A 27731-nucleotide genomic window follows, 5' to 3' on the forward strand; every position below is an offset into this window, starting at 1 on the left:
TGGTGGCAAATCAATTTGTTTATTGAAAATTTAGGTGGGAAAACCAAAACATAACATACAAAAATCACCTTTCCACTGAAGAGCAGTTTTCGCATTTAATAAGTTTTGCTTCTTGTGTGGGTGTTGGGTCTTAATTTACAGTCAAAGTTAAGTGGTGAAGGGTCATCATGCATATTCATGAAGTCTCGCTGGCAAGTGGAATTCTTTCCCTGTTCAGATAAATTTTGGGTTTTGTTTTGTTTTTTTTTTAAATTGAAAATGTTCTTTTACATGTCTCCAACCTATAACAAAAGAAATAAATATCAATGCATTTATTAACAAACAGAAAACAAGAGAATTTTATGGATCTTTTACATGTGAAGGGGTTAAGTTGCGGAGCTCATTTAGGAAAATGCTGAAAACACAACTATTTGTAGATGCATTTCTTTGAGAAATTGATCTTATGCAAGGATTGAATCTATTTGTTTTTATCTTGTTCTGAATTTTATATTTTATGTATGCAACTTTTGCTGGTTAAGCGGGCTAGAACCATGTTCTTCAACCGCTGGTCTGTGAACTGGTGTCAGTCTGCAGAAATTTTCTGCCGGTCTGCAAGGCCGGCACCTCCATTGGGCCCAAGAGATTGTTCTGTAGCCGTTGGTCCTCGGTACGATCACTGCGGCGTCTTCAGGCCAGCTCCCTGAGTACTGCAGTGCACAAAGCCGTGGGAAAAGACTCCTACCCGCGGCCTGCGCCTGACCCGGAAGCCTTCTCTCTGACATCACAACATCATAGGGAAGGCTTCCAGATGAGGTGGGGGACGCGCACGCAGAGCCGCTTCCCACAGCTTTGTGCAATGCAGCACAGGGAGCTGGCCCGAAGACCCTGTGTTGATCGCACCGTGGACTAGCTTGAAGCTAACACCGGGGAGCAGGCCAGAAGGCAAGGCACATGGAGGGAGAGAGACAATGGCAGGGGAAATGCTTTTATTTTTTTTATTTAGTGATTTTACATCTGCTGTCTGTTCAGGAAGAAATGCATTTGTTTGTTTTTCTCTGGGGGTTGTACTGCTTGCAGAGTCTTGGGTTTGTTTGTGAATATTAGTACTTTTAGCTTTTGGTCCTGCATTTGCATAGGGGTTATCTGTTTTCTGGTAGGAAAGAATGTTGAAAAGCTTACAGTGTGTTTTGTGTAGTTTAATTTTGTGCTTAACCATTATGTGTTGTTAATACGATTATATTGTATATGTGTATATATGAAAAATGGATAGAAAAAATGGTGTTACAATTAGTATTATTATGGGGGTGGGATCTGGGGCGGAGATGGGCATGACTTAGCCCAGTGTTCTTCAACTGCCGGTCCGCGAACCGGTGCCGGTCCACAAAATAATTATTTTATTTCCGCCAATCCATAGGTGTCAAAAGGTTGAAGAACACTGGTCTAGAAATCCGATGTTATGTTATTTGTAAACTGTTTTAGAACAAAACGGTATAGAAATTTTAAAAATAAATAAATAAGAACTATTTTAGCCTAACTCTAGACAATGACGCAGCTTGTAAGGACACAAAGATAGGCTTCACTGTCCACATAACGGTAGCAACCTTTTATTTCCCACCAAAGCATCCTAACAAGAATTTCTTGTACAAACAGTTCTTTGACAGTTTATCTACAACATTTTTCTTAAATGTTAGGCACCATAATGTAGACAAAGAAGTACAGTACATTGTTTAAGCTGAACTAGTGCCATTTTCTGGTTTTAAATGTCCCCTCGTTTATCTGATCCGACCTTTTTGCTACCATCCTGGGCCTGCTGTCCATCTAGTCCCATTCTGCTGAAAGGAATGATCATCATCTTAGTTTCCTTCATAGAATACCATCTGTCATGGAAGGTTGCCCAGGTAATACCATTATCATAGACTAAGTTGGGATTTTTGTAATTTCCACCTAAAAATAAAAGAAATGGTATTAATGCAAGATATGTTCTTAAATGTATGTCTCGTATAAAAGACTCAAGATCCAGAAACAGGAACAAACGCTCAACACTCAGCAACAGAAGATGAAAAAAAGTGGAGATGACCAAACAAAAGATATAATCAAGCTGCTTTGTGTCACTTTCATTTGGTCCTTTTAATTGTAAACCCAGGGACCCAAAAAGTGTCATCAGAGGGAGAACCGAGGCCGGCACGATGCTGTTTACACCGGCGAAGTTAAAGAGGTACAACATAAGAACATAAGAGTTGCCGCTGCTGGGTCAGACCAGTGGTCCATCGTGCCCAGCAGTCCTCTCCCGCGGCAGCCCTTAGGTCAAAGGCCAGTGCCCTAACCGAGACCAGCCCTAACTGCGTACGTTCTGGTTCAGCAGGAACTTGTCTAACTTTGTCTTGAATCCCTGGAGGGTGTTTTCCCCTATAACAGCCTCCGGAAGAGCGTTCCGGTTCTCTACCACTCTCTGGGTGATGAAGAGCTTCCTTACGTTTGTACGGAATCTGTCCCCTTTTAACTTCAGAGAGCGCCCTCTCGTTCTCCCAACCTTGGAGAGGGTGAACAACTTGTCTTTATCTACTAAGTCTATTCCCTTCATTATCTTGAATGTTTCGATCATGTCCCCTCTCAGTCTCCGCTTTTCAAGGGAGAAGAGGCCCAGTTTCTCTAATGTCTCACTGTACGGCAACTCCTCAAGCCCCTTTTGAGTCGTACTATGACCTTCTTCTTGTACGGCGACCAGTGCTAGGTGAGGGCGTTCATGGCCCGGTACAGCGGCATGATAACATTCTCCGATCTGTTTGTGATCCCCTTCTTAATCATTCCTAGCATTCTGTTCGCCCTTTTTGCCGTCACCGTACATTGCGCAGACGGCTTCATTGACTTGTCTACCAGTACTCCCAAATCTCTTTTCCGGGGTGTCTCTCCGAGTAATGCACCAGACATCCTGCATTTGTGTATAAGATTTTTGTTACCTACATGCATCACCTTACACTTATCCACGTTAAACCTCATTTGCCATGTCGCAGCCCATTTCTCGAGCGTGTTAATGTCACATTGCAGGTCTTCACAATCCTTCTGTGTCTTCACTACTCTGAATAACTTTGTATCTCCTGCAAATTTAATCACCTTGCTCGTCGAGGGCAAGGGAAGGGGTGTGCATGTGGAGGGGGACAAAGTTAAAGAGGTACAAGGGGAAGGGAAGGGATGTGCGAGTGGAGGGGGTGGGGAAGGAGCGGAGGACAAAATTAAAGAGGTACAAGGGGAAGGAAAAGGGGTGCGTGTGGAGGGGAGTGGGGAAGGAACGGGGAACAAAGTTAAAGAGGTGGAGGGGTAAGGGAAGGGGTGTGCGGGTGGAGGGGGTGGGAAAGGAGTGGTGGACAAAGTTAAAGAGGTGCAAGTGGAAGGGAAGGGGTGTGCGAGTGGAGGGAGGTGGGGAAGGTGGAGGGGACAAAGTTAAATAGGTACAAGGGGAAGGGAAGGGATGTGCGAGTGGAGGGGGTGGGGAAGGAGCTGGGGACACAGTTAAAGAAGTACAAGGGGAAGGGGTGTGCATGTGGAAGGGGTAGGGAAAGGAGCAGAGGACAAAGTTAAAGAGGTACAAGGGGAAGGGAAGTTGGGTGGGAAGCAGCAGGGGACAAAGTTAAAGAGGTACAAGGGGAAGGTAAGGGGTGTGCATGTGGAGGGAGTGAGGAAAGAGTGGAGGACAAAGTTAAAGAGATGCAAGGGGAAGGGGGTGCATGTGGAGGGAGTGGGAAAGGAGCAGGGAACAAAGTTAAAGAGGTACAAGGGGCAGGGAAGGGGAGTCCGAGTGGAGGGGGTGGGGAAGCAGCGGGGGAAAAAGTTAAAGAGGTACAAGGGGCAGGGATTGGGTGTGCAAGTGGAGGTGAGTGGGGAAGGAGTGGGGGATAAAGTTAAAGAGGTACAAGGGATATGCGAGTGGAGGGGGGTGGGGAAGCAGGGGACAAAGTTAAAAAGGTATATGGGAAGGGGTGTGCGAATTGAGGGAGGTGGGGAAGGAGCGGGGAACAAATTTAAAGAGGTACAAGGGGAAGGGAAGGGGTGTGCATGTGGAGGGGGTGGGGAAGGAGCGGGGCCAAAGTTAAAGAGGTACAAGGGGAAGGGGTGTGCGAGTGGAGGGAGTTAGGGATGGAGCATGGGACAAAGTTAAAGAGGTACAAGGGGAAGGGTTGTGCATGTGGAGGGTTTCGGGAAGGAATGATTTTTAAGGCCAAATGGGATCGGCACATGGGATCTATTCACAGGGCAAAGGTAGGGGAGGGACATTAAGGTGGGCAGACTAGATGGGCCGTGGGCCCTTATCTGCCGTCTATTTCTATGTTTCTATGAGTGTGTGACAAAGTTAAAGAGGTACAAAGGGAAAGGAAAGGATTTGCGTGGGGAGGAGGAGTGGGGGAGGGCATCACTGCCCTGGGTGCCTCCCACCCTCGCCATGTTGTTGGTCCCGTCCACAGGAAATTGCATCAGAGGAGGCAGGACATGGCAGAGAAAATACCCAGGGACTCTCTGAAGACAACCTGTCATGCTGCTGCTACCAACAGTGACAGACAAAAAACTTTACAGGACTCTGGGGGAAAGAAAGAAGTGAGGGAGTAGTGCCAGACCTGTGGGAAAGGGGAACAGGGAAGGGGAGAAATCATATCGGGTTGCGGGAGAGGGAAGAAACCTGTAGACTAGGTGAAGTCAGAGGCTGGATATTTTGGCACCTTTCTTCGTAGGTGCCCAGAGCCACAGCCTCACTTGGTCCAATGGTTAAGCCAGCCCTGGTCAAGTTTCAAAGCAAAAGTATACATTCCCAGTGCCAAGTTCAGTATCCCTTCTGATGATCAGAGATGAAGTACAAGGGTTTATTGTGAACTTATGTTAAAAATGTAAACTCTGAAAGAACAAGTAAACCTAGTAAAGAGCAATTTACCCTGGTAATATTTGCCATTGAGAAGGCCAGCAGAGCATCGATTCATCCACCAGCCAGCTCCAACCTGTAAAGCACAGTTGCCTTCAAACTTATCATTGTCTTGGTCGTATGTACTGAACTGCATGCCATTGTGGCTTGTGAAAAACTTGTCACTGGGATCATCTCCAAAGTCATAACCATCAAATGCGTCCCCAGCATTACCACTCATGAAGTATGTATAAGTCAAGCGGTACTTGTCTGTTTCAGGTCCCACGCGGAATGTGTGATAGTCAGCAGTTCTGTTGACAAACACAAACATGGTAGCATGCAAAACTAAATAAATATGAACATAGATATTTCCCTGCATTTTATATACGGTGCCCAAATTTGGGCACTGATCCTAGATGTGTGTGTAGCTTAATTGGATAACGAGTCATTAACAAATAATTGGGGGCTAACAATCAATTATTGACATTAATTAGCACCAATTACATGGTGATGGGTCTTAAGCGCGCGAGACAGACGCGCGCCGACAAACGAGCGCCGACAATTCAGCGCAGGACTTCATCGCGCCAAAGAAAAGCCTTCTTTTAAAGGGCTCCGAAGGGGGGTCTTAGTGGGGAACCCCCCCACTCTACTTAATAGGGATCGTGCTGGCGTTGGGGGAGTGTGGGGGGTGTAACCCCCAACATTATATTGAAAACTTAACTTTTTCCCTAAAAAAATAGAGAAAAAGTTAAGTTTACAGTATAATGTGGAGTTACAACCCCCCCAAAACCCCCCAACGCCAGCGCGATCACTATTAAGTAGAGTGGGGGGGTTCCCCACCAAGACCCCCCTTCAGAGCCCTTTAAAATAAGTTTTTTCTTCGGCACGATGAAGTCCTGCACTGAATTGTCGGCGCATGTTTGTCGGCGTGCGTCAGTCTCGCGCGCTTAAGACTATGAACCAATTACATTACATTACATTGGTGTCTTCTATCCCACCAATACCTTTCACTTCTAGGCAGTTTACAACAAGAGTTGGCCTTGGCATTTCCAGGGAGAATACATGGTTAATAGATGTAGTATGCGTCGGGTTCTGTGGAGGGTCCTGAATGTTTTGTAGTTGGCGTCATAGTCAGCAGACTAGAGAGGTGGCGGTCTAGTTTCGCTGCTCTGGTGGCTAATAGTCCGTCGTATATTTTTTGGCTTTGTATACCTTTGATTAGGGGGTGGGTAAAATGTAAATGAGTTCTCCTTGGTCTGGATGTGTTTTTCCTGTTTAGGTGGTTGCTCAGATAGCTTGGTCCGTTTCCATTTAGGGCTTTGAATAGGGTGCAGTAGAATATTTTATTGTATGCGTGCTTGTACTGGGAGCCAGTGTGAATCTCGGAAGGCGGTGGTAATGGTGGTCATATTTTCTCAGCGAGTAAATCAGTCTAAAAGCTGTATTTTGGACTGTTTGTAATTGTTTTAGCATGTTGGTTGGGCATGACAGGTATAGGATGTTACAGTAGTCCAGGAGTCCTAGGATTAGCGCTTGTACCAAGAGTTTGAATTGTTCGTTGTTGAAGTATTTTCGGATTTGCCTTAGGCTGCACATGGTTGCGAATGCCTTCTGGATCGTTTTGCTGATTTGAAGTTGCGTGGTGCGGCCTTTGTCTATCATTATTCCCAGCAGTTTTAGGGTTGGGTTGCATGGGGTATGTGATGGAATCTATTTCTAGGTTTGTTATGGTTGGGGTTTTGTTTTCTTCTAGAAGTAAGAAATTGGTTTTGTCTTGATTCAGCTTTAATTTGTGGTCTCTCATCCGTTTTGACACTGTTTCTAGTGCAGTGTGCAGTTTGTTAGTTGGATTTGCACGATATTCTATAATGCTGGGTACCCAAATCTTACAGCGTGCAACCCAAAAGGGGCTTCTTAGCTTTTAGCATATGCTAATTCTATTATCACACGCTGACCTTTAGTAAAAGGGCCTCTAATGTGCAGTTTACTGCTCAGTAATGGCTAAATGACCACAAAGCCTTTTAATGAAGCACTGTGCTAGCCGTTACCATGCAATAAATCATGTGCTAAAGGCTTAACACAGTTTAGTAAAAAGGCTGCCAAATTATTTAAGACCAAATTCACTAATAGAAAAATTTATTCAAACAAGTTGTATAAGATTCAATAAAAACTTTAAAAAATTACATATAAATGATCTTTTGCTATACCGGAGTGCTTTGAATAAATTTTACTGGCATACACAAATATATGTACTCTCTCTTTCACTTTCTCTTTAAAAGACAGATAGAGAGTCTATGGGGCCAATATACTTTTTATTTATTTTTATTTTTTATTTATTTATTCAATTTTCTATACCGTTCTCCCAGGGGAAGCAACAAACCGCTATGTAAAATCAGTAAGTAAACGGCGAAGGAACAATAAGCCATAGTGGTTTACTGCGGAGATCTCAGACCTGATCAAGGAGAAGAAAAAAGCATTCATCTCTTACAAACAATCAGGGAAGCAGGATTCTAGAGCAGACTACCTGGCCAAATCAAAAGCCGTCAAAACAGCAGTCAGGGAGGCTAAATTCCTCATGGAGGAGTCTCTAGCAAAGAACATCCAGAAGGGAGATAAATCCTTCTTCAGGTATATCGGTGATAGAAGAAAAAACTCAGGCGGGATTGTACGTCTTAGGAAACCAGACGGAGACTATGTGGAAAAGGATTCGGAAAAAGCCCAACTATTAAATGAATACTTCTGCTCAGTCTTCACCCGAGAAGCGCCAGGGCTCGGCCCTCAGCTACAGACAAGGGTTGTCTCAGTTGACCCGTTTAGTGACTTTGAGTTTACGCCCAGCAGTGTCTACGGTGAGCTGTCAAAGCTCAAGGTTAACAAAGCAATGGGGCCGGACAACTTGCACCCCAGGGTGCTTAGGGAGCTGAGTGATGTCTTGGCGGAGCCACTGTCCGCGCTCTTCAACCTCTCCCTTAGTACAGGCAGCGTCCCGTTGGACTGGAGGACGGCTAACGTCATTCCACTCCACAAGAAAGGCTCAAAGATGGAGACAGCAAACTACAGACCAGTGAGTCTAACATCGATAGTGAGCAAACTAATGGAAACTCTAATCAAACACCAATTAGATAAGATCCTGGATGAGGAGAATCTACGGGATCCCCGACAACATGGATTTACTAAGGGGAGATCCTGCCAATCCAACCTGATCAGCTTCTTTGACTGGGTGACGGGGAAGCTGGATATTGGGGAGTCCCTGGACATCGTGTACCTGGACTTTAGCAAAGCATTCGATAGCGTACCACACCGCAGGTTATTGAGCAAGATGAGTTCTATAGGATTAGGTAACACATTGACGAAATGGGTTGGGAGCTGGCTTGGAGGTAGGCTCCAAAGGGTGGTGGTGAACGGCACCCCCTCCGAAATGACGGAGGTGATTAGTGGAGTACCACATGGCTCAGTCTTGGGCCCAATCCTATTCAACATCTTTATAAGAGACTTGGCTGAAGGGCTTCGAGGTAAAATAACATTATTCGCCGATGACGCCAAACTGAGTAATGTAGTGGGCAAATGCACAACAGACGAAGATTCAGTGCCCGACAACATGATGCACGACCTACTCCTACTGGAGCGATGGTCTAGGACATGGCAACTCAACTTCAATGCCAAAAAATGCAAAGTTATGCACCTGGGCAGCCAGAATCCATGCAAGTCTTATACCCTTAATGGCGAGATCCTAGCAAAAACGGTAGCAAAACGAGACTTGGGGGTAATCGTCAGTGAGGACATGAAGTCTGCCAATCAAGTGGAGCAGGCTTCGTCCAAGGCAAGACAAATCATGGGCTGCATACGAAGGGGTTTCGTCAGTCGTAAGGCGGAAGTCATTATGCCATTGTATAGATCCATGGTGAGGCCCCACCTGGAATACTGTGTGCAATTCTGGAGGCCGCATTATCGCAAGGATGTGCTGAGACTGGAGTCGGTGCAAAGAATGGCCACCCGGATGGTCTCAGGACTCAAGGATCTACCATACGAAAAACGGCTTGACAAATTACAGCTATACTCGCTCGAGGAGCGCAGAGAGAGGGGAGACATGATCGAGACGTTCAAGTATCTTACGGGCCGCATCGAGGCGGAGGAAGATATCTTCTTTTTCAAGGGTCCCACGACAACAAGAGGGCATCCGTTGAAAATCAGGGGTGGGAAACTACGAGGTGACACCAGGAAATTCTTTTTCACTGAAAGAGTGATTGATCGCTGGAATAGTCTTCCACTACAGGTGATTGAGGCCAGCAGCGTGCCTGATTTTAAGGCAAAATGGGATCGGCACATGGGATCTATTCACAGGGCAAAGGTAGGGGAGGGACATTAAGGTGGGCAGACTAGATGGGCCGTGGGCCCTTATCTGCCGTTTATTTCTATGTTTCTATGTTTCTATGAATTTATTCAGGTACTCAAGCATTTTTGGTATATACAGACTGTAGAAGGCAGCCTAGCTATCTCCTGGTTGTTTGTTTATTGTTTATTTAGTTATTTGATTAAACGCCTTATCGATTCTACAAAGCGTTGTACAGAGTAAAAAATTTTTCCTTTAGACAAACAATATTACAATTATTACATACTTTCTAAAAACTTCAAGGCGAACAATAATACATGCAAAGTTATTGTGGACGAACGAACAAAAGACACACAAGGTGAAGAGGGAGGAAATACAATAGCTATAGTAAATGGAAGAAACATTAATGGCAAGTACAAAAGGGCAGGGAGTTAAAAAAAAAAAAAGAAATTAAAATAAGACATCAGTTAAAATTAACTTTGAAAAGGAAGCATTTTAAGTTGCTTTTGAATGATTTTAAATTATTTTCCATTTTTAAATACAGTGGAAGAGAGTTCCAAATCGTTGGGGCTGTTACAGAAAAAATGGTAGTACGACGTGTGCCAATTATTTTTAATGAAGGGATATTAAGATTAGATTGGGTTATGGATCTCAAAGATCTTGGTGGGTCATAAGGGATCAATAATCTGTCAATAAAAGCTGGAGAATTAGTTTGCATGGTTTTAAATGTCAAAAGGGCTATTTTATAAGTTATCCTATGTGGTTGGCGGTACATCCAGATATTCAAAGCTGGGGTCCAATCCAGCCACCGGCATTGAATTTCTGGATTAAGTGCAGCCGCTGTGGATGTAGCCAACCAAGCCAATATTCATTGAGCCGTCATTTGCAGCACGCAGCCCTGTAGGCAGGAGGGAGTGAGCTTCCCTCCTGCCATTTTCTCATCCGAAGGTATGGGGGAGTCCAGGAATATGGAGGGATGTGGGTGGGGGTGTGGAGAAGATATCAGGGGTAGAGAATGACACGGTGACAAAATTCATCACCGTTCCCATAACCGCGAGAAATAATCCCATGTCATTTTTTAGTGTCTATTTCAGCCTCAGTCCTTCTACACCAGCATTCTTCAAAGCAAAGCTTGAGGGTCAGTGGTTATGGCCATTCATACTCTGATTCTTCCCTCTCTCCTTAAAGAATGACATGAAGATGGTTTACCGCTGTTATCCGCGGGGACGGGAACGATGATGAATTTTGTCACAGTGTCACTCTCTAATCAGGGGGATGTCGGAGATGTCAGGGGATGATCCTGGCAGGGAGGAATCCTCATCAGCTGAGCTGCCAAGAATCCCCAAAACCGACTCAGCTGATAGGGGTTCCTCTGCCATAATCAGCTGATGGGTTTTTTGGGGGTTTTTTTGCTCTTTGGGTGGTGACCACTGGGGGAGTAAGTGGGAGGAGGAGGTCATGCCTTAAATCCTCCAGTGTCCTTCTTGTCGGTTTGGGCACCTTTGCGGAACTTAGATGCAACTCAAACAGGTCTAACTGCCGGCGTCATCTAAATTCCCTCTAGGAAAGCTTTGATTATGGCTGGGATACGTCCAAGTTGAAGCTCACCCGATTCCTGCCCATAACACATCTACCAACATGCCCCTTTGATCTCTGGACACACAGCAGCTTAGAAGTGCTGATGCATATCCAGAAAGTTGGTTTTGATTATTGGCACTTGGACATCCCTGCTATTAGCTGGTTTGGGACATTTTAAAGTTTTGATTATGAGCCCCTTAGTCTTTATATTGTTGTGATATTCTCAAGTAGGAAGACTGTTCAATATCTGAAATATTTTTTCTACCAAAAAAAACTCCTATAATTTATCCAAAATTCACGGCTTCAAAAGAAAAAGTTTACTTGAAATGTAAGCTGTATATTGAAATTACCTCTTTTGATTGTTCCAGTCTTTCAGCTCCACTCTCAGTACATATGGGAGAGTCGACTGAGTAGTTAATGCATGCATTTTCTCATTTCCAATCCAGTATTCAGTTGTGTCACTTGGAGACAAATGTCCAAATCCTTGTGCGTACTGAACCCAGTTCTTTTTGAAGTCCACACTCCCATCAAGTCTCTGGCAGGTAACAGATAACAGAAACATTTTAATATTCATGGCAGGGGGCAGATACGCTGGATGGAAGGGAAAACAGGGACAGATATGCTAGATAGAAGGAGAGAAAGGGGTCAAATGCTGGATGGAAGAGGAGGGGGAAAGACACTCTGGATAAAAAGGAAGATAGGAAGACAGACACGCTGGATGGGAGGCAGGGGGACAGACACTGGATGGAAGACAGGGGAACAGACACACTGGATGAGAGATACAAGGAGACATACATGCTGGATGGAAGGGGAGGGGGACAGACATGCTGGATGGAAGGGGAGGAGGACAGACATGTTGGATGGAAGGGGAGACGGGGACAGACACGCTGGATAGAAGGAGAGGCAAGGGGACGGATACAACAGATAGAAGGGGAGACAGGGGGACAGACACACTGGATAAAAGGGGAGACGGAGACAGACGCTAGATGGAAGGGGAGGGAGACAGACACACTGGATGAGGGAGATAGGGGGATTGACATGCTGGATGTAGGAGGGGATTTGAGGCAGAGTCTAGATACAAGGAAGAGAGGGGATAGACAGGCTGGATGGAAGGGGAGGAGGATGGACTTTCTAGATGAGGAAGACAGGGGGAAGACAGAGATGTAGGAGGAGAGAGGAGACAGCATCTGAATAACAGAGGGACATGTGAACAAAAATGCTAGATTTAAGGGGAGGGGACAGAAACACTTGACAGTAATGGGGGAAGAGAAGGCAAGTGCTAGATAGTGTTGGGGAGAGAGAGAAGGCTGGCCCTAGATAGAAATGGGGAGGAACAGAAAACAGGCATTGGATGAAAGTGGGGAGTGAGAGGAGAGAGAATGAAAGGTGACATATGCTGGATGGAAGGGGGAAAGAGAAGGGACATAAAGAAGGCACATACTGGATGGAAGAGAGAAAGAGAGGGGGCAAATGCTTGAGGAAGTGAAAAGAAGAACCAGAGTGAGAGAAAGAAATGGAAAGTTATAAGTAGACAAAGTAAGAAAAAGGAAAATTGAAAACTGTATAGAAGGAAAAGGAGAAGAAAGGAGAGAAAAATGACAAATTTTAGGGAGAGTTCTTCCTGAATAGGAGGGGGCAGATTCTGCATTTCTTCAAGTGTTTCGCCTGGGCTCTGGGGTGGGATTTATTTCTAGATTGTATAGGGCTCTCTTGTATAGTCGCCCTCTGGTGAGAACTTATGAGCATAAATGGACTTATTGGGGAGGTCTTTGGACTTTCCACAATGGAAGCAAATTTATGGAGCATTACTTAGGGTCTCCTTGGCTATTCCACTGATTGAACAGGGGTATAAGATGCTCTTTCAGTGGTACTACACTCCTGAGCGGTTGTACCATTTATTCACCCACGGGGATGGCCGCTATTGGAGATCCTGTGGGGGGATGGGGAATTTTTGGTATGTGTGGTGGGACTGTCCTCAGAGTGTTCTGTACTAGGGAATGGTTCAACAAGTGATGTCTGATATTTTGCATACTCCTGTACCATTGAAGATGGATGTATTCTTGCTTAATTCTCCTGCCCGGGGGTTGGATCTTGAGCAAGCTCACTTTGTGGCGCTGGTCGCTACGGCTGCCAGACTGTGTGTGGCCTCCTTTTGGAAACAATCTTCTCTTCCTACACAGTCTGATCTTTTCCTTAAAGTGGACCATGTCAAAAATTGAATGCACTGCAGCCATGACAGTTGTGGTACTTTTCACTGCATTTGGCGCCCTTATGGATGATGGAAAAACATAACTTAACTGTTTGGGACATTTGCTCTAATGCCTTTAGCCCATTCTGTAGCTTCCTTGTTATGTATATTGATGATGGGTATCACTCGTGCGGGGAGGAGGGGGTTGTTCTGCTGGACCTTGTTTTCTATTGCTGTTGGCATTCTGCCTGTGTATGTGGCTTACTATTGGTGAATAAAGAATTTTAAAAACTAAAAAAAAATAACATACTCTCTGTAATACTGTCCATCCGTTGCCTGCTGAGTCAATCTCACAATAGACCAAAAATTGCTGCTTTGCTTTCAGAGGTTTGATGAAGTAAAGGCCGCTTTTTTTGGCACCCTTGTTTGCAACATCTTGACAATCTGCAAACACAACACAAGATTTGCTTACAATATGTAGAGGTGGAGGGGCATTTTTGATAGGACGTCTAAGTCCAACTTTGGACGTTTCCTGCAAGATGTCCAGAGTAAAACAGTAAAACTGCTAGATGTCCTAATATATATATATTTTTTTTTTTTTCAAAAATCACCTATTTAGATATTTTGGTCATCAGGATGTCCAACCTTAGGATGTCTAACTTTGTACACCATTTTCGACCACAAAAATGTCCACGTTCAACGTTCACAACGTCTAAATCCAGAAGTGAGAGGGGCCAGCATTGCAATGGACTCACCACACAGACACGCCAACAGTGAAGTGGGGCACCTTAGAGGGCACTGCTGTGAACTTCACATAAAGGGTGCAAGATGTACAGCTCACCATAACCCTCTTATAATGTATCCTTAGCCCTCCAAAACACTCCCAAAACCTACTATACCCTTCTGTCTCCCACCCCAAAAGCCCTTATGGCTGCAGGTAGCGCCTATATGGCAGTACAGTAGGGTTTTCACGGGCTCACACTTTCCACCATAAATGTAGCCCACTCACCAGGCTACTTAAAACACTCTAATAGGCTTTCGCATAACAGATGCAGCTGTACTAGAGACAGGTAGGTACTGTTTCATTCAGATCTTTCTGGGGTGGGAGGAGGACAGTGACCACTAGGGGAGTGTGGGGGGGAGGTCATTACTTTATCTCTCCAGTGGTCATCTGGCCAATTTATGTTCCTTTTTGGCACTTAGATCCTTTTAAAACAGGTCTAGTTTATCACCGTAAGACGTCCAAGTGTTAAGTCCCCTTGAACTTTGGATACACAGCGGACAAAAAGTCTAGCAAGATGTCTAGAAAGATGGTTTTGAAAATTGGCACTTGGACGTCCTGGCGCTTATGCAAGGTTCTAGTTTATGCCATCTTTTGAACATCTTTCTTTTTTGAAAATGAGCCCGATAGCAACATCTTCCTTCACATAATATCTGTATCTGATTTACATCCAGTATGAATAATTTTGCAATTTCCTGTGAAAGATGCACTTTGTGGATGTAATTTTAGAATGGATTTTCTATGCACAAAGTCAGTTTTACATTTAAAAAAGGCCTTTTAGAAAATTGTACAGCCATATAAAACTCTGCTGAGACATTATTTAGAGCTCCTTTTACAAAGCTGCCCTAGTGATTCCTGTGTAGTAATTATGACAACTCCTATAGGTATAATCGCATTTCCCATGTTGGAATCACTAGCATGGCTTTTATTGTGTTCAATTCTGGAGACCGCACCTTCCAAAAGATATAAACAGGATGGAGTCAGTCCAGAGAATGGCTACTAAAATGGTTGATGGTCTTCATCATAAAGCATACGAGGACAGACTTAAAGATCTCAATATGTATACTTTGGAGAAAGGGCGGGAGAGGGGAGACACAACAGAGATGTTTAAATTAACTTAAAGATCTCAATATGTAAACTTTGGAGAAAGGGCGGGAGAGGAGAGATACGACAGAGATGTTTAAATTAACTTAAAGATCTCAATATGTATACTTTGGAGAAAGGGCGGGAGAGGGGAGACACGATAGAGATGATTAAATCAACAATAATAATTTAAAAAAATGTTAATAGCTAGCAGTGGGGTTGCCACAAAGAGAGACACATTAGTAATCAATTGTATAGAAAAAGCCTCATATTTTCATATTTCAGCTGCAATCCATACAGATTTCAAGCTGCCCAATTACTTGTCATTGGCATAAAAAAAAACTTCATGTCTGAATGTAAATCTCACACAGGGCCTAAGCCCACCACCGTACACAGGGTAATAGAAAAAAGAGAAAGCTTTCATTTAGCTCTGGAGCATGGGGTCCACCATCTTCCAATGTTGTTGTACACCTAGCTAGCTAAAATAAAGGTAGATAAAGTGATGGGGTCGGCTGGTGTACCCATCCGAAGGGTGCTGAAGGAAATTAGGGAAGTTCTGGTGGCTCCACTGACTAACCTTTTCAATGAGTCTCTAGAGTAGGAAGTGGTACCGGAGGACTGGAGAAGGGCGGATGTGGTCTCTGTCCACATAAGTGGAAGTAAGGAAGTAGGGAATTACAGGCCAGTAAGTCTGACTTCTGTGGTAAGCAAATTAATGGAAACACTTTTAAAACAGAGAATGGTGAAGTTTCTGAAATTCTGTGGATTACAGCAGTGTTTCTCAAACTGTGGTATGTGTACTCTAGGGGGTATGTGGGCCACCTGTTGGGGGTACGCAGACTGACTGTCACCCGGGATCCTCCCCGCCCACTGAAGCCGCCGCTGATTCTTCCCCCCCTGTCCGCCATTGTCCCCCCCGCCGCCACAACCTGACTGCACCATTTAATCATCCCCCGCTGCAGCCGTAACTCTGGGCAAAGAAGGGCCAGGCGCGTGCAGCGATTGCACACCGCTGGCCCACAAACCTTCCCGACGACAATTGGATGACACGAACCTTCTCTCTGACACCAGAATTTACGTCAGGGGGAAGGCTTGTGGGTCGGCGGCATGCAATCACTGCACACGCCAGTCTCTGACCCTTCCTTGCCCAGAGGTACTTGGTTGGCATTTGTTAGGCCTAGGGAGTACTTGGCTTGAAAAGGTTGAGAAACACTGGATTACAGGACCGGAAGCAACAAGGATTCACTAGAGGTAGGTCTTGTCAGACAAATCTGATCAATTTCTTTGACTGAGTGACCAGAGAAATGGATAGAAGATTTGCTCTAGATGTGGTGTATTTACACTTTAGCAAAGCCTTTGACAGTGTTCTACACAGATGTCTAATAAATAAACTGAGTGCCCTCGGGATGGGTCCCAAAGTGACGGGCTGGGTCAAGAACTTGTTGAGTGGAATGCGACAGAGAGTAGTGCTCAATGGAGATTGCTCTGAGGAAAGGGATGTTACCAGTGGTATGCCTCAAGGTTCTGTTCTTGGGCCTATTCTTTTTAATATTTTTGTAAGTGATATTGCTGAAGGGCTGTCAGGTAAGATTTGCCTCTTTGCTGATGATACCAAAATCTGCAATAGAGTAGACACTCAGGATGGTATGAATAACATGAAGAAAGATCTGGCGAAGCTTGAAGAATGGTCTGAAATTTGGCAGCATGCATTTGGGCTGCAAAAACCCGATGGAATGGTACAGTTAAGGGGGTGAAGAACTTATGTGCACGATAGAAGAGCAGGACTTGGGTGTGATGGTATGTGATGATCTTAAGGTGGCCAAACAGGTTGAAAAGGTGATGATGAAAGCTAGAAGGATGCTAGGGTGCATAGGGAGAGGTATGGCCAGTAGGAAAAAAAAGGTATTGAAGCCCTTGTATAAGACTTTGGTGAGACCTCATTTAGAATATTGTGTACAATTCTGGAGGTCGTACCTTAAAAAAAAAATATAAAAAGGATGAAGTCTGTCGAGAGGAAGGCTACTAAAATGGTCTGTGGTCTTCATCATAAGGAGTATGGGGACAGACTTAAAGATCTCAACCTGTATACTTTGGAGGAAAGGCAGGAGAGGAGAAATATGATAGAGATGTTTAAATTCAAAAACTCTGATTTTTTCTTGAGAGATGTTTAAATATCTACATAATATAAATAAGCATGAGTTGAGTCTCTTTCATTTGAAAGTAAGCTCTGGAATGAGAGGGCATAGGATGAAGTTTATAGACTCCGGAGTAATCTAAGAAAATATTTTTTTTTACAGAAAGGGTGGTAGATGCATGGAATAGTCTCTCAGAAGAGGTGGTAGAGACAGAGACTGTGTCTGAATTCAAGAGGGCCTGGGATAGACACGTAGGATCTCTCAGAGAGAGAAAGACATAATGGTTATTGCAGATGGGCAGACTAGATTGGCCATTTGGCCTTTATCTGCCATTATGTTTCTATGTTAGTAACATTTTTGTTGTTGATTGATTCTGTTACTATTGACGATTTTTCTTGTGAGAGTTGTTTAAATACTTAAGTGGCATAAATGCATATGAAGCTGAAAGGAAATTCTGAAATGAAAGGGCATAGGGTGACGGTGAAAGGGGATAGACTCAAAGTAATCTCAGAAAATACTTTTGCATGGAAAGGATAGTGAATGCATGGATTGGCCTTCTGGAGGAGGTGGTGGAAACAAAACATGTATCTGAATTCAAGAAAGTTTGGGAGAGAAAGGGACAGTAAATGTCATGCATAGACAGACTGGTCATTATCTGCCTTCCATCTTGGTTTTACCTCATGAAATCTAGGTACAGTGGCGTAGCGAGGAAAGTTGGCGCCTGGGGCGGTAGTGCCCGGCATCATTGCATTGTATGCATCTCACTCTTCCTCACTGCTTGATCTCCCCCCACCCCCACTCCACATATACCTCTTGAAATATTCACCAGCGCAAGCAGCATCTTCCACCTGCTGCTCGCACCAGACTTGGCTCCCTTCTGATGTCACTTCTTGGTCGTGGGATCAGGACGTGAAATCAGAAGGGAGCCAGGTGCAAACTTTCCTCGCTATGCCACTGTACCTAGATTTCATGAGGTAAAACCAAGATTAGCTCAGGCTGCCCCTTTGACAAAGAACCTGGTGGCCACCCCATTGAAGACATTTCTACAACAGAAGCACCCCCCAAAAAAAGTTGAGTTTTTCTATGGAAGGGAGTCGCATCTGGCAATCACGCAAAGAGTTTTAGCTTTGTGGGTAGAAGATATTTCATTGCTGCAAAGTAGAGAATGATGGTGATAAGATTCATCACCGTTCCAATCCCTGCAGATAACCGCGAGAAACAATACCGTGTCATTCTTTAGTGTCTATCTCAGCCTCTGTCCTTCTATACCAGCATTCTTCAGTACAAGGCTTGAAGGTCAGTGGTTGTGCCCAATCATCCTCCAATTCTTATGTGAGCCAAATTTAGGATAATGAAGCCATTGTGACATCACTGATGTGATTGGTTCTTAGGCATTGGTGGAATGAGGCATTATGACATCAGAATATCTGCTCTGGATACTAGAGACTATCTCATCCTCAGTCCTTCAACACCAGCATTCTTCAGTGCAAGGCTTGAGGGTCAGCGGTTGTGCCCATTCATGCTCTGATTCTTCCCTCTCTCCTTAAAAAATGACACGAAGATGATTCCCAGTGATTACCCGCAGGGACAGGAACCGTGATTAATTCTGTCACCATGTCATTCTCTACTGCAAAGTACAGTGTGTTCAGTGACCAACCCTTCCTATTACCTTTTCCTGTGAGCTCCTGTATCTGTACAGTCTGTTTGCATGGCTCTTGGCATTGCTTCTCAAGCTGAGCAGCCCTCTGCTTCAGTTTTAGAATTGCATTGTTGTTCATTTGCCACAATTCCTGGAGATACCTAGAGCAGAGGAACCAGGTTGGCTTAAATTAAAGGTTTTGCCTTGTTTTTACTTTCTTTTAAATTTGAGGATTGTTTACATTTTTTTCTGAAATTTGCACCATATTTAATCTATTTCACTAAATGTACAGTACTTCAATACATTTAAATAGGTTAATGACTAACCTATGTAGAGCGCAGTGGTGTAATAAAAGAAGCTTGCGTCTGGGGTGGAGGTACCTGGCATAGCCACACTGTGCACTACCACTAGTATTGCTGTTCCGTGTGCCCCACCCCTGATCCCCACCCCCACACCTCTTCAAATCTTCACCAGCCGCGAGCACACTGGCTTCATCCTTCTCTCTGATGCCACTTCCTGGTCCCCACGACTTTTCCCTAAACCCACATCTATTCTCCCCTTCCCACATTCTTTGTTTCTGTGGATAATGCTATCATCCTCTCTGTCCTCTTAAACTTGGTTTCATCTTTGATTGCTCTCACTCTGTATAAATATAACAAATTGCTAAAAAAAAATTCTTTCTTTTTATCATCAAAATTAATCTCTTCCTTTCTGAACACATTCACATTGTCATTTCCTCCCACTTAGACTACTGCAACCTGCTTCTCATGGTCTCCCACTAAATCATCTCTCTTGTTTTCAGTCTATTCAAAAGTCTTCAGCATGTCTTTTCCACTAATGTCGCCACACTCATATAACCCTTATTCTCAAGTTTTTCTTTATTGGTTTTGTATCTATTTCTGCATATAGTTCAAACTTCTCCTAATGACCTACAAGTGCATTCATTATGCAGCTTCTCAATATCTCTCCTTTTTTATTATTATTAGTAGACCCATCATCAGGAACTCTGATCAGATAAGTCACCCTTATTTGTGCCCTTCTCCTCCACTGCCAGCTTCAGACTCTGTTCCTCCTACCTTGATGCACCTTATACCTAGAACAGACTTCATGAGTAAGTATGTCATTCTGTGCCTTTGGTCCTATTCAAATTCAGGCCTAAAATCCAGCTTTTTGAGTTTTTTTAAAATCTTAACCCAGGTTGTTTTAATCATTGCCATAATAAATGAAACTCCCTAATCTCTTATTTGTTGTGTTTGTTTTGAAAAGAATGTAAGCACTCTTAAGCACGGCCATCTTGTACACTAGCAATTAACTACAGCCCTATGCCTGCTCTTAAATTTCACAGTAAGGGGGTCATAATCGAAAGAGAAAAACATCCAAAAACCGGCCTAAATCGTCACTTGGACGATCATAAACGAAAGACGTCCAAGTGCCGATAATCAAACCGGGTTTTGGACGTATTTCTAAACGACCTAGACTTTCATAGTGCCGCTGAACGACCACAGCTAAACGGGGTGTTTCAGGAGGAGTGTCGAGGGCGGGATTTGGGCGGGACGTGGGCAGGCTTAGACTTAGTCATACTGCATGTATAACCGAAAGTTATACAGCATAGCCTAGACGGAACTTGGACGTTGTGACTTAGACCATTTAAAACACGGCTAAGTCACAAAAAACCACCTAAAGTGACCAAATAAGCATTGCAAACACATAATACAGACCTCCACACACTACCCCAGTGATCACCGACCCCCCCCCCCCCATAAAAATATTAATCACAACTTGAAAATTGTGCCTCCAGAACATCATCACCTGGAAGCCTGGCATAGGAAAGCCTAGTCATGCTGCACCGAGGCGTCTTAAACTGTCTTGGGGGTGGATTAGGGACCCATAGAGAGGTGGACCCATGCCCATAAGCCCCTGTAATCACTGCATTGATATTGAAACATGTGCACTCCCGTATATACCCCCAAACCCTTTTTTTCTAGCATATAAGTGATTCCTGCAGCCATAAGGGCTATTGGGTTGGTAGATAAGTGGGTCTAGGGGATTCTGGAAGTGGTTTGGGGGGCTCACCATGACCTATAAAGGAGCTGTAGTGAGATGAAGACATGGCACCCTTTCTGTGAAGTTCACAGCAGTGCCCTGTAAGGTACCCCACTATTTAGGTGCCCTGTCTGGGTGTTCAGTCCATCACTTCGCAGACTCCTCCCACGTCCAACAGGGCTTGTTCTAGGTGTTTTTGACTTGGACGAAAAGTTGGACGACAATGTGATATAAAGATGGAAGATTAGATCAGCAGGACATATAGTTAGATGATTTTCGAAAAGAAAACAAATTTGGATGTATTTTTCGAAAATGTGTCCAAAGCTATTTTTTACTTTGGATGACTTACGACTTGGATGAAAACGGACTTAGACATTCCTTTCGATTATGCCCCTTCACATGTTGTATTATTTTATTTATTTTGTATGTTGTTTTGTAAACTGCTTAGACCTTAGATGGTATATAAATTTTTAAATAAATTATAACATAAACTGTATATTATGGATATTGGTATTAGATCCATAGTATGTGTCGAGTTACGATAAAAACTTGTAGTGTAACTATGGCAAATGGTAACCTGTTAACTGTATATTATGTAAGTTGACCTGTAACTTGTCCTGGGCGCTTTGGGGAGGATGAGATAAAAATTGAATTAAATAAATAATTCAAGACAATGCACACATAATTTATTTGATTTTTTTTAGCCTGTCCTCCCAAAGCAGCTCAGAATGGATTACAAATCAGGTCTTCAAACATTTTTCTTATCTGTCCCAACAGGCTCACAATCTACCTTAAGTACCTGGGGCAATGGGGGATTAAGTGACTTGCCCAGGGTCACAAGGAGCAGCATGGGCTTTGAACCCACAACCTTAGGGTGCTGAGGCTGTAGTTCTAACCACTAGGCCACACTCTCCTCCACAGGCCCATTATCTTTAATAATGTGTTAAAACAGCATCAGATGGGCCCCTCAAAGCTTTTTAATTAACTCATTTTTTAAAGTGTGGCAAATCTACTTGCGGCTCACACTAAAAACACTGCATGTCTTGACCCTTGACCTCATAATTACTAACCCTACATATTTTATTAGACAGGATGCACTACAGAGAATCTCACACTGAGCGACTTTCCACAGTTTGGTTAATTAACTCTACAAAATAATACATTTGGCCATATATCTGGCACCACTGATACAACATGACATCAGTGCAACAGCATGAGGATCTGGCACTAAGGGAAAGTAATTATTAAAGGCCTTTTTCCAAATAGTCCTCATTGTGATGAAATAGTGCAATCCATATGGATCTTGATTTTAATATTAGAATCAAAGTGTACCAGACAGGTAGAAGCAGGCACAGACTCACAAGCTGCACGAGGCCAGCTCACAAGCCTTCCCCCCCTAACCCTATCCCTCCCATCAATTCTGACAACTGAGAGAAAGTCCTGGGCCAGCCAGGCAGCGATTGGATGCCCCGGAACCTTCCCTCTGACATAAAAATTGACATTGGGGGCAAGGCTTGTAGGCTGGCTGCTGAATGAGCCATGGCCCATCCCCTGCGTGGAGTTGCTACTAGGGAGAGGAGGGATGAAGCATGTCGGCTCCGGGGGTGGTAGAGTGGGCGTGCAGATGGAGGCAGGGAGGCATCCCTGGTGGCTGCGGCTTAAGTGGGGGGCAGGGAGGAATCCCTGGCAGCGGCCACGCCGCATACCCCCAACAGGGGGCCCGCATACCCCCAAGGGTACGCATACTGTGTGTTGAGAAACACTATTTTAAATGACCTTTACTAATACTACAAAAAACTGAATTACAGTAGTTCAGAGCTGAAGAATCGTGGCAAAATGATATTGATAAAATAGGGCTCGTACTGACTTCAACTGACATAAGCTTAGAAAGCATTTTCTAACTAGATTATTTATCTGTTAATGAAAAGATAATGTAGAATCTAGTGTAATACCCAATATTCTAGAATGTTGCCCGAGAAAGACCTGGGCTTCAGTGTCTCTCTCTTTTCTTGACACTTTTCATTTCAATGATATGAAATGAAACAAAAAGTATCAAGAAAAGTGTGAAATAACGTCTACGTTTCATGGCTCCACATCATTTGCTTCTTGGCTAGGCTGAGAATTTTTCAGTGGCCCCTTGTAGGGAAGTAAAGTTATTTAAATCTGAACTAACTTCTTGTAGTATAAAAATATCTTCTCCATATATAAAAAGAAATTAGCCTGGACCTAAAGAGAGAGCACCTGAGGATGTCATATAAACACTGAAAAGGATGGGGGACAGTAGAGGTTCCTGGGGCAAACCACAATCAGGAAACCAGGCTGTGGATGTTCTTCCACCAATTTGTATCCTGTAGGATCTTAAAGATAGAAACATTTCAAAAATGCTACCTCTTACACCTATTTGTGAAAGGAGGAATGTTTAAACGTTGTGATCGACCACATCAAACACAGCCGATAAATCAAATTGTAAAACCTTCAGTTCCTCCCTCCCTTTGTTATTCTTCCTTTTGCATGTTCTCTTTCTCTCTATCAATTGTAGTTCCAACCCTTCTTCCCTTTTGTTCCCGTTTGTCAACATCTTTAAAAATTGTCATTACCCCCGGTCTGTTTTTGTGTAAAATGTATTTTATTTGGCATTTGGTTTTGGCGTTTTTGTACACCGCCTAGAAGGCTTGATTGGAAGGTATAGGAAATTTTAAATAAACTTGAAACTTAATATTTTTTTTAATCTGAGAGGTAAAAGAGAGTAATAGCATCTCAGTGCTATAACATGGATGAAAGCTATGTTGAAATGGATGTAATATTGAAAATTTATCTTAAAAGTCTGAAAGTTGTTTTGAAACTATTGATTCCAATAATGTGGTCAGTTTAGGGATGATAGCTATTGGATGATAACTTGTTGGTGGGATATGCATAACGTGACCATTTATTTTTTTTCCTCAAAATGGGATATCTACTAATTTTTAGGTAATAACATTGTAGATATCTGTCTTTCTTTCTCTCTCACTGCTGATTTCTTCAAGCCGCCGTTGATTTCTTCCTGCTTTCCTGATGCAACAGGCTAGGTGTGTGCAGCGACTTTACAAGCAGCGGCCCACAAGCCTTCTCCACCACTCTCCCCCCCCCCCCCCCCGACATCAATTCTGACATTGGAGAGGAAGTTCCGGGCCAGCCAGGCAGCTGGCCTGGAACTTTCTCTCCAACATCCGAATTGACATGGGGGGGGGGGGAGTAAGGCTTGTGGGCCCACCGCTTGTAAACTCGCATCCCGTTGTCCCCAAGCACAGTGCCTTTTTTTGAAATTGCTCTTTCTGAAAACGGGACATTTTGGCGTCCCGAAGCTGTGCTTGGGGACAATGGGATAGGCTACCTAAAAACGGGATGGCCCATTCAAATTAGGTATGCACAATCTGGCCTATAGGTAAGGAAAAAAAATCCATGATCTAAAAACTGATTCATCAAAGATGTTAACCAGTGTACAGCCTTATAGGTAAATTCTGAAAAAAAAACCCCAGTAGCAGGATATGTTTAAAATTTTCAGGATTATCATCATGTCCTATAGGCACCATTCAAAGTGGCAAAATTCTCACAAGATGCTGCCAGCATTTGCTGGTCCTTTATTAGTAACACTGATACTTTACAGCATATACTGAACTACGCTGTGGCATTCCATAGGTGGGCCCAGGAGTATTAGGGCCTAACCACTTTGGGCTCAGGCTCACCTAAAATTGGTGCTCCCTTAGTGGGGCTGGTGGGGATCCTCAAGCCCTACCAGCTAAAGACCTCTCTTCCTGGCTGGAATACTTGCAACCTAGACAGCCTGCGAAAAGTGTGTCCAAGCCACTTCCAGCCCCACTCTTCTCAGATGCTCAGTTTTCGTGCATGCCCTGGTTGCAAGTGTTCTAGCCAGGAGGCAGGGCTTTGTAGTGCTGATCGATTCCTGAATCAATTCGAATCGATTTGGTTTGGCAAAATCGAACTCACCGATTCATGTCGGCCCCGAGACCCGTTCACGGCGTTCATGATTTCCCTCTGCCACCGACGCCCGCCGGAGTCGTTCCCATCTAATGTAACTTCCGGTTTTGCGAAACCGGAAATTACATCAGAAGGACTTGGGAGTGCCAAGCGGACCTCCTGCTGGCTCTCTCCTTCGTGCTGCGAAAGCATTTATCCTCTCCTGCCTGCGATTCCACAGTGTATGTTTGAGAATCGGGCAGGGGGGCTGGGGAAGCTGAGAATCGGGCAGGGGGGCTGGGGAAGCTGTGAATCGGGCAGGGGGGGCTGGGCAAGCTTTGGGGATGATTTGCTTTGGGGAAGCTGTGAATCTATGTTTCTAACTAATTTTACAGCTATGTTATAGTTTGGATGTTCCTATTTTTGACATGATATTGCCTTGGTTAAATAAAATGTTTAAACTTAAAAAGCTGTGTCACTGAAAGTGAATCGACTCGAATTGAAAAATCGATTCAACATGGTGAATCGAATTGAAATTTTTTTCCCTGAATCGGGCAGCAGTAGCGTGGAGCATTTAGCGCGGCTCTCTGCGCTAATAACCGCTATCACGGTTTAGTAAAAAGGGGGGGTTGTAGTGTCCCCTAAGCTGTAACATTTAAAAGCCCCCCTTCTTGATTAAGAAACAAATTTTAGGTTTAGTACACCATAAATTAAAAAAAACCCACCAACATTTAATTATAAAATGAGAATTATGATTATTTTATATTGTAATTTTCATTATTTACAAATAATGAAATTACATTACTTTTTTCTAGTGAAGCATGTGGCCTTAACCTGTAGCATATCTATGTTATCCACCTAATATGCATATCCAGTAAGAAGATACATACATATAGGGCTCCTTTTACGAAGCTGCGGTAGCGGTTTAACCCACATAATAGCGTGCGCTAAACTGCCAGCCACGCTAGTCGCTACCGCCTCCTCTTGAGCAGGCGGTAGTTTTTCGGCTAGCGCAGGGGTAGCATGTGATTAAACATCACGCGTGTTAAAGCCGCTACCGCGGCTTCATAAAAGGAGCCCTAAGATGTGATAGCATTTTTAGTGTGCAGAATTTTAGTGCGCGCTAAACCCGCGCTATGCGGCTAGAACTAACGCCAGCTCAATGCTGGCATTAGCGTCTAGCGCGCACGGAAATTCTGCGTGTGCTAAGCACACGCTAAAACCGCTATCGCAGCTTAGTAAAAGGAGCCCATAGTATCCAAAACGTGTTCAATTTTTTCAAGTACTGTATTCTTCCAAGAACCTCAGAACACCACTCCAGGCTCACTCAGCTCTTAGCCTTGAGCTTGACATGTACGTTCCTCACCGGTTCAATTTTTTTAAGTGCATTCTTTATAGAATTTTAATTTATTAAACAATTTGAAATAGTTAAGTGATTCTTTTTTATTAATTTTCAAAATGCTTGTAAAAGTACTTAGCTTTTAAACTGTGATCCAACAAATCGGGATTATCTTGCCGACATGCTGGAGCTTTTTCACAGACATAATCCCTTGTATTTCCTCCTGTCAACTTTTTAGACCACTTCAGTCCTTCAGCACTTCAGCATAATCAGTCCTAGAATCACCTATGTGCAACATGTCAGTGAAATGCAAATGAAAAGATAAAAACTACCTACTGTATGTTGGTTTCCTGCTCAATAATAGTGTTCTCATATCTTCTAATTTCCTCGATCATATTTCTAGATTTATGGATGAAAGGATCTGCCAAGTCTGTAAAAATAAGGTCAACAAAACTCTTTAAAATTCTTGATGACTACTACACACAAATTAATTTTCAGGAGAAAATAAAATTTTTTAAAAAAGGAAGTAGAAGAAAGAGAACTAAACTGATATCAGAAAGGAAAGAATTTAGGGGTCCTTTTATCAAGCTGCGCTAGCGGGGTTAGCGCGTCGGACATTTCATCACGCACTAACCCCCGCGGCCGGCTAAAAACTAACGCCTGCTCAATGCAGACGTTAGCAGCTAGCGCAGCAGGCGGTTTAATGCGTGGTATTATGCGCGTTTAAACCCTCTACCGCAGCTTGATAAAAGGACCCCTTAGACATTTTTTTTTAATAATCTATTTAATATGCTCACTTTGCGGTGCTGTCATTTGTGGATTTGTAATTTTAATTTCTCGAATCATATGAGCAGCTTCGTTTGTGAAATTGGTGATCTGTTTTATCTTATTTTCAAGGATGGTCAAATCCCTGTCTGCATCTGTCTGGTAGGTGTGGAAGAAATCTGCGATGCCACACGTTGTGGGACAAAATTCACCCTATAGAAAAGGCAAATGCATAGAGACATATGTATTAATCTAGCGCAGCATAGCACGGTTGCACTGTACTCGACTTTTCCTTTAACATAAGACATGCTTGCATACTTACAAATCGTTCATCTAAGATGCAACAGTTATCTCTGTTTGGAACATACTGCTGTAAAAAAGAAAGATGAAAAAAAATTTGTAGGCATGTCCTGTATTGCCATTTGATTTATATGTGCTGGTGGGTGAATATATACATATATGACAGCAGGATGGGGGGGGGATACCTACCGCCAAGCACGCTGAAACTAGCAGAAGGAAGGAATGGAAAGCGAGCAGCGCTCGGCTGTACGTCTGAAGCATTTCGGCTCTCCTACACCCGTTGCCTGCGCTGAGAAATACCAAGTGCACAAATGCAGCCGCTTCCCGCGGTTTTTATCTGATCGCGTGACCCACGCGACACAGTCCTGAAAGCACGAGCTCTTCCGCTTCAAGTGTGCGCGCGCTAACGGAAGAGAGAGGGAGGGACGGGAGGAGTTGAGGCGTTCGTGGGGGGGGGGGGTGAAAAGGCGGAGCTGCCCCGATTTTGAGGACACCGGAGAACTGGAGGCTCCCTAATCGACCGCTTTGCCGTCACTAGCTTGCTGTCCCTGACCGGCACGCGCTCCACTTCAGAATATGCTGCCGGCGCGCGCCCTGCCCCCCCCTGTCACGCTTTCCACTCCCCGGGCCTAACCGTCGGCCAGCAGGGGAGCTCGCGCTGCATTTAGGAGGCGACGGTTCTCCGAGTACTTTCCCGTACTCGCAGTCCGCCCGAGAACACTACCGCAAGGC

The 27731-nt window shown here is 44.0% G+C and overlaps 1 protein-coding gene across 2 annotated transcripts; it reads right to left on the bottom strand.

The window, feature by feature from the left end:
- On the bottom strand, positions 1 to 27386 carry FGG (fibrinogen gamma chain). 2 transcript variants are annotated; one of them, XM_033931132.1, is made up of 10 exons: positions 27189 to 27383; positions 27022 to 27069; positions 26732 to 26912; positions 26271 to 26364; positions 18629 to 18759; positions 13271 to 13404; positions 11123 to 11307; positions 4898 to 5175; positions 1766 to 1923; positions 1 to 281 (listed from the first exon to the last, which is right to left on the bottom strand). In XM_033931132.1, the coding sequence occupies exons 1-10, from the start codon at positions 27258 to 27260 to the stop codon at positions 267 to 269; spliced, it is 1296 nt and encodes a 431-aa protein (XP_033787023.1). In that variant the 5' UTR covers positions 27261 to 27383; the 3' UTR covers positions 1 to 266. The 2 variants fall into 2 exon arrangements, with proteins under 2 accessions (XP_033787023.1, XP_033786144.1); XM_033930253.1 differs by lacking the exon at positions 1 to 281 and having other exon boundaries at positions 1562 to 1923; positions 27189 to 27386.
- Between the last annotated feature and the right edge of the window lie 345 nt (positions 27387 to 27731).

This window comes from Geotrypetes seraphini, chromosome 1 (genome assembly GCF_902459505.1).
Source record: "Geotrypetes seraphini chromosome 1, aGeoSer1.1, whole genome shotgun sequence".
NCBI classification, from domain to species: Eukaryota; Metazoa; Chordata; class Amphibia; order Gymnophiona; family Dermophiidae; genus Geotrypetes; species Geotrypetes seraphini.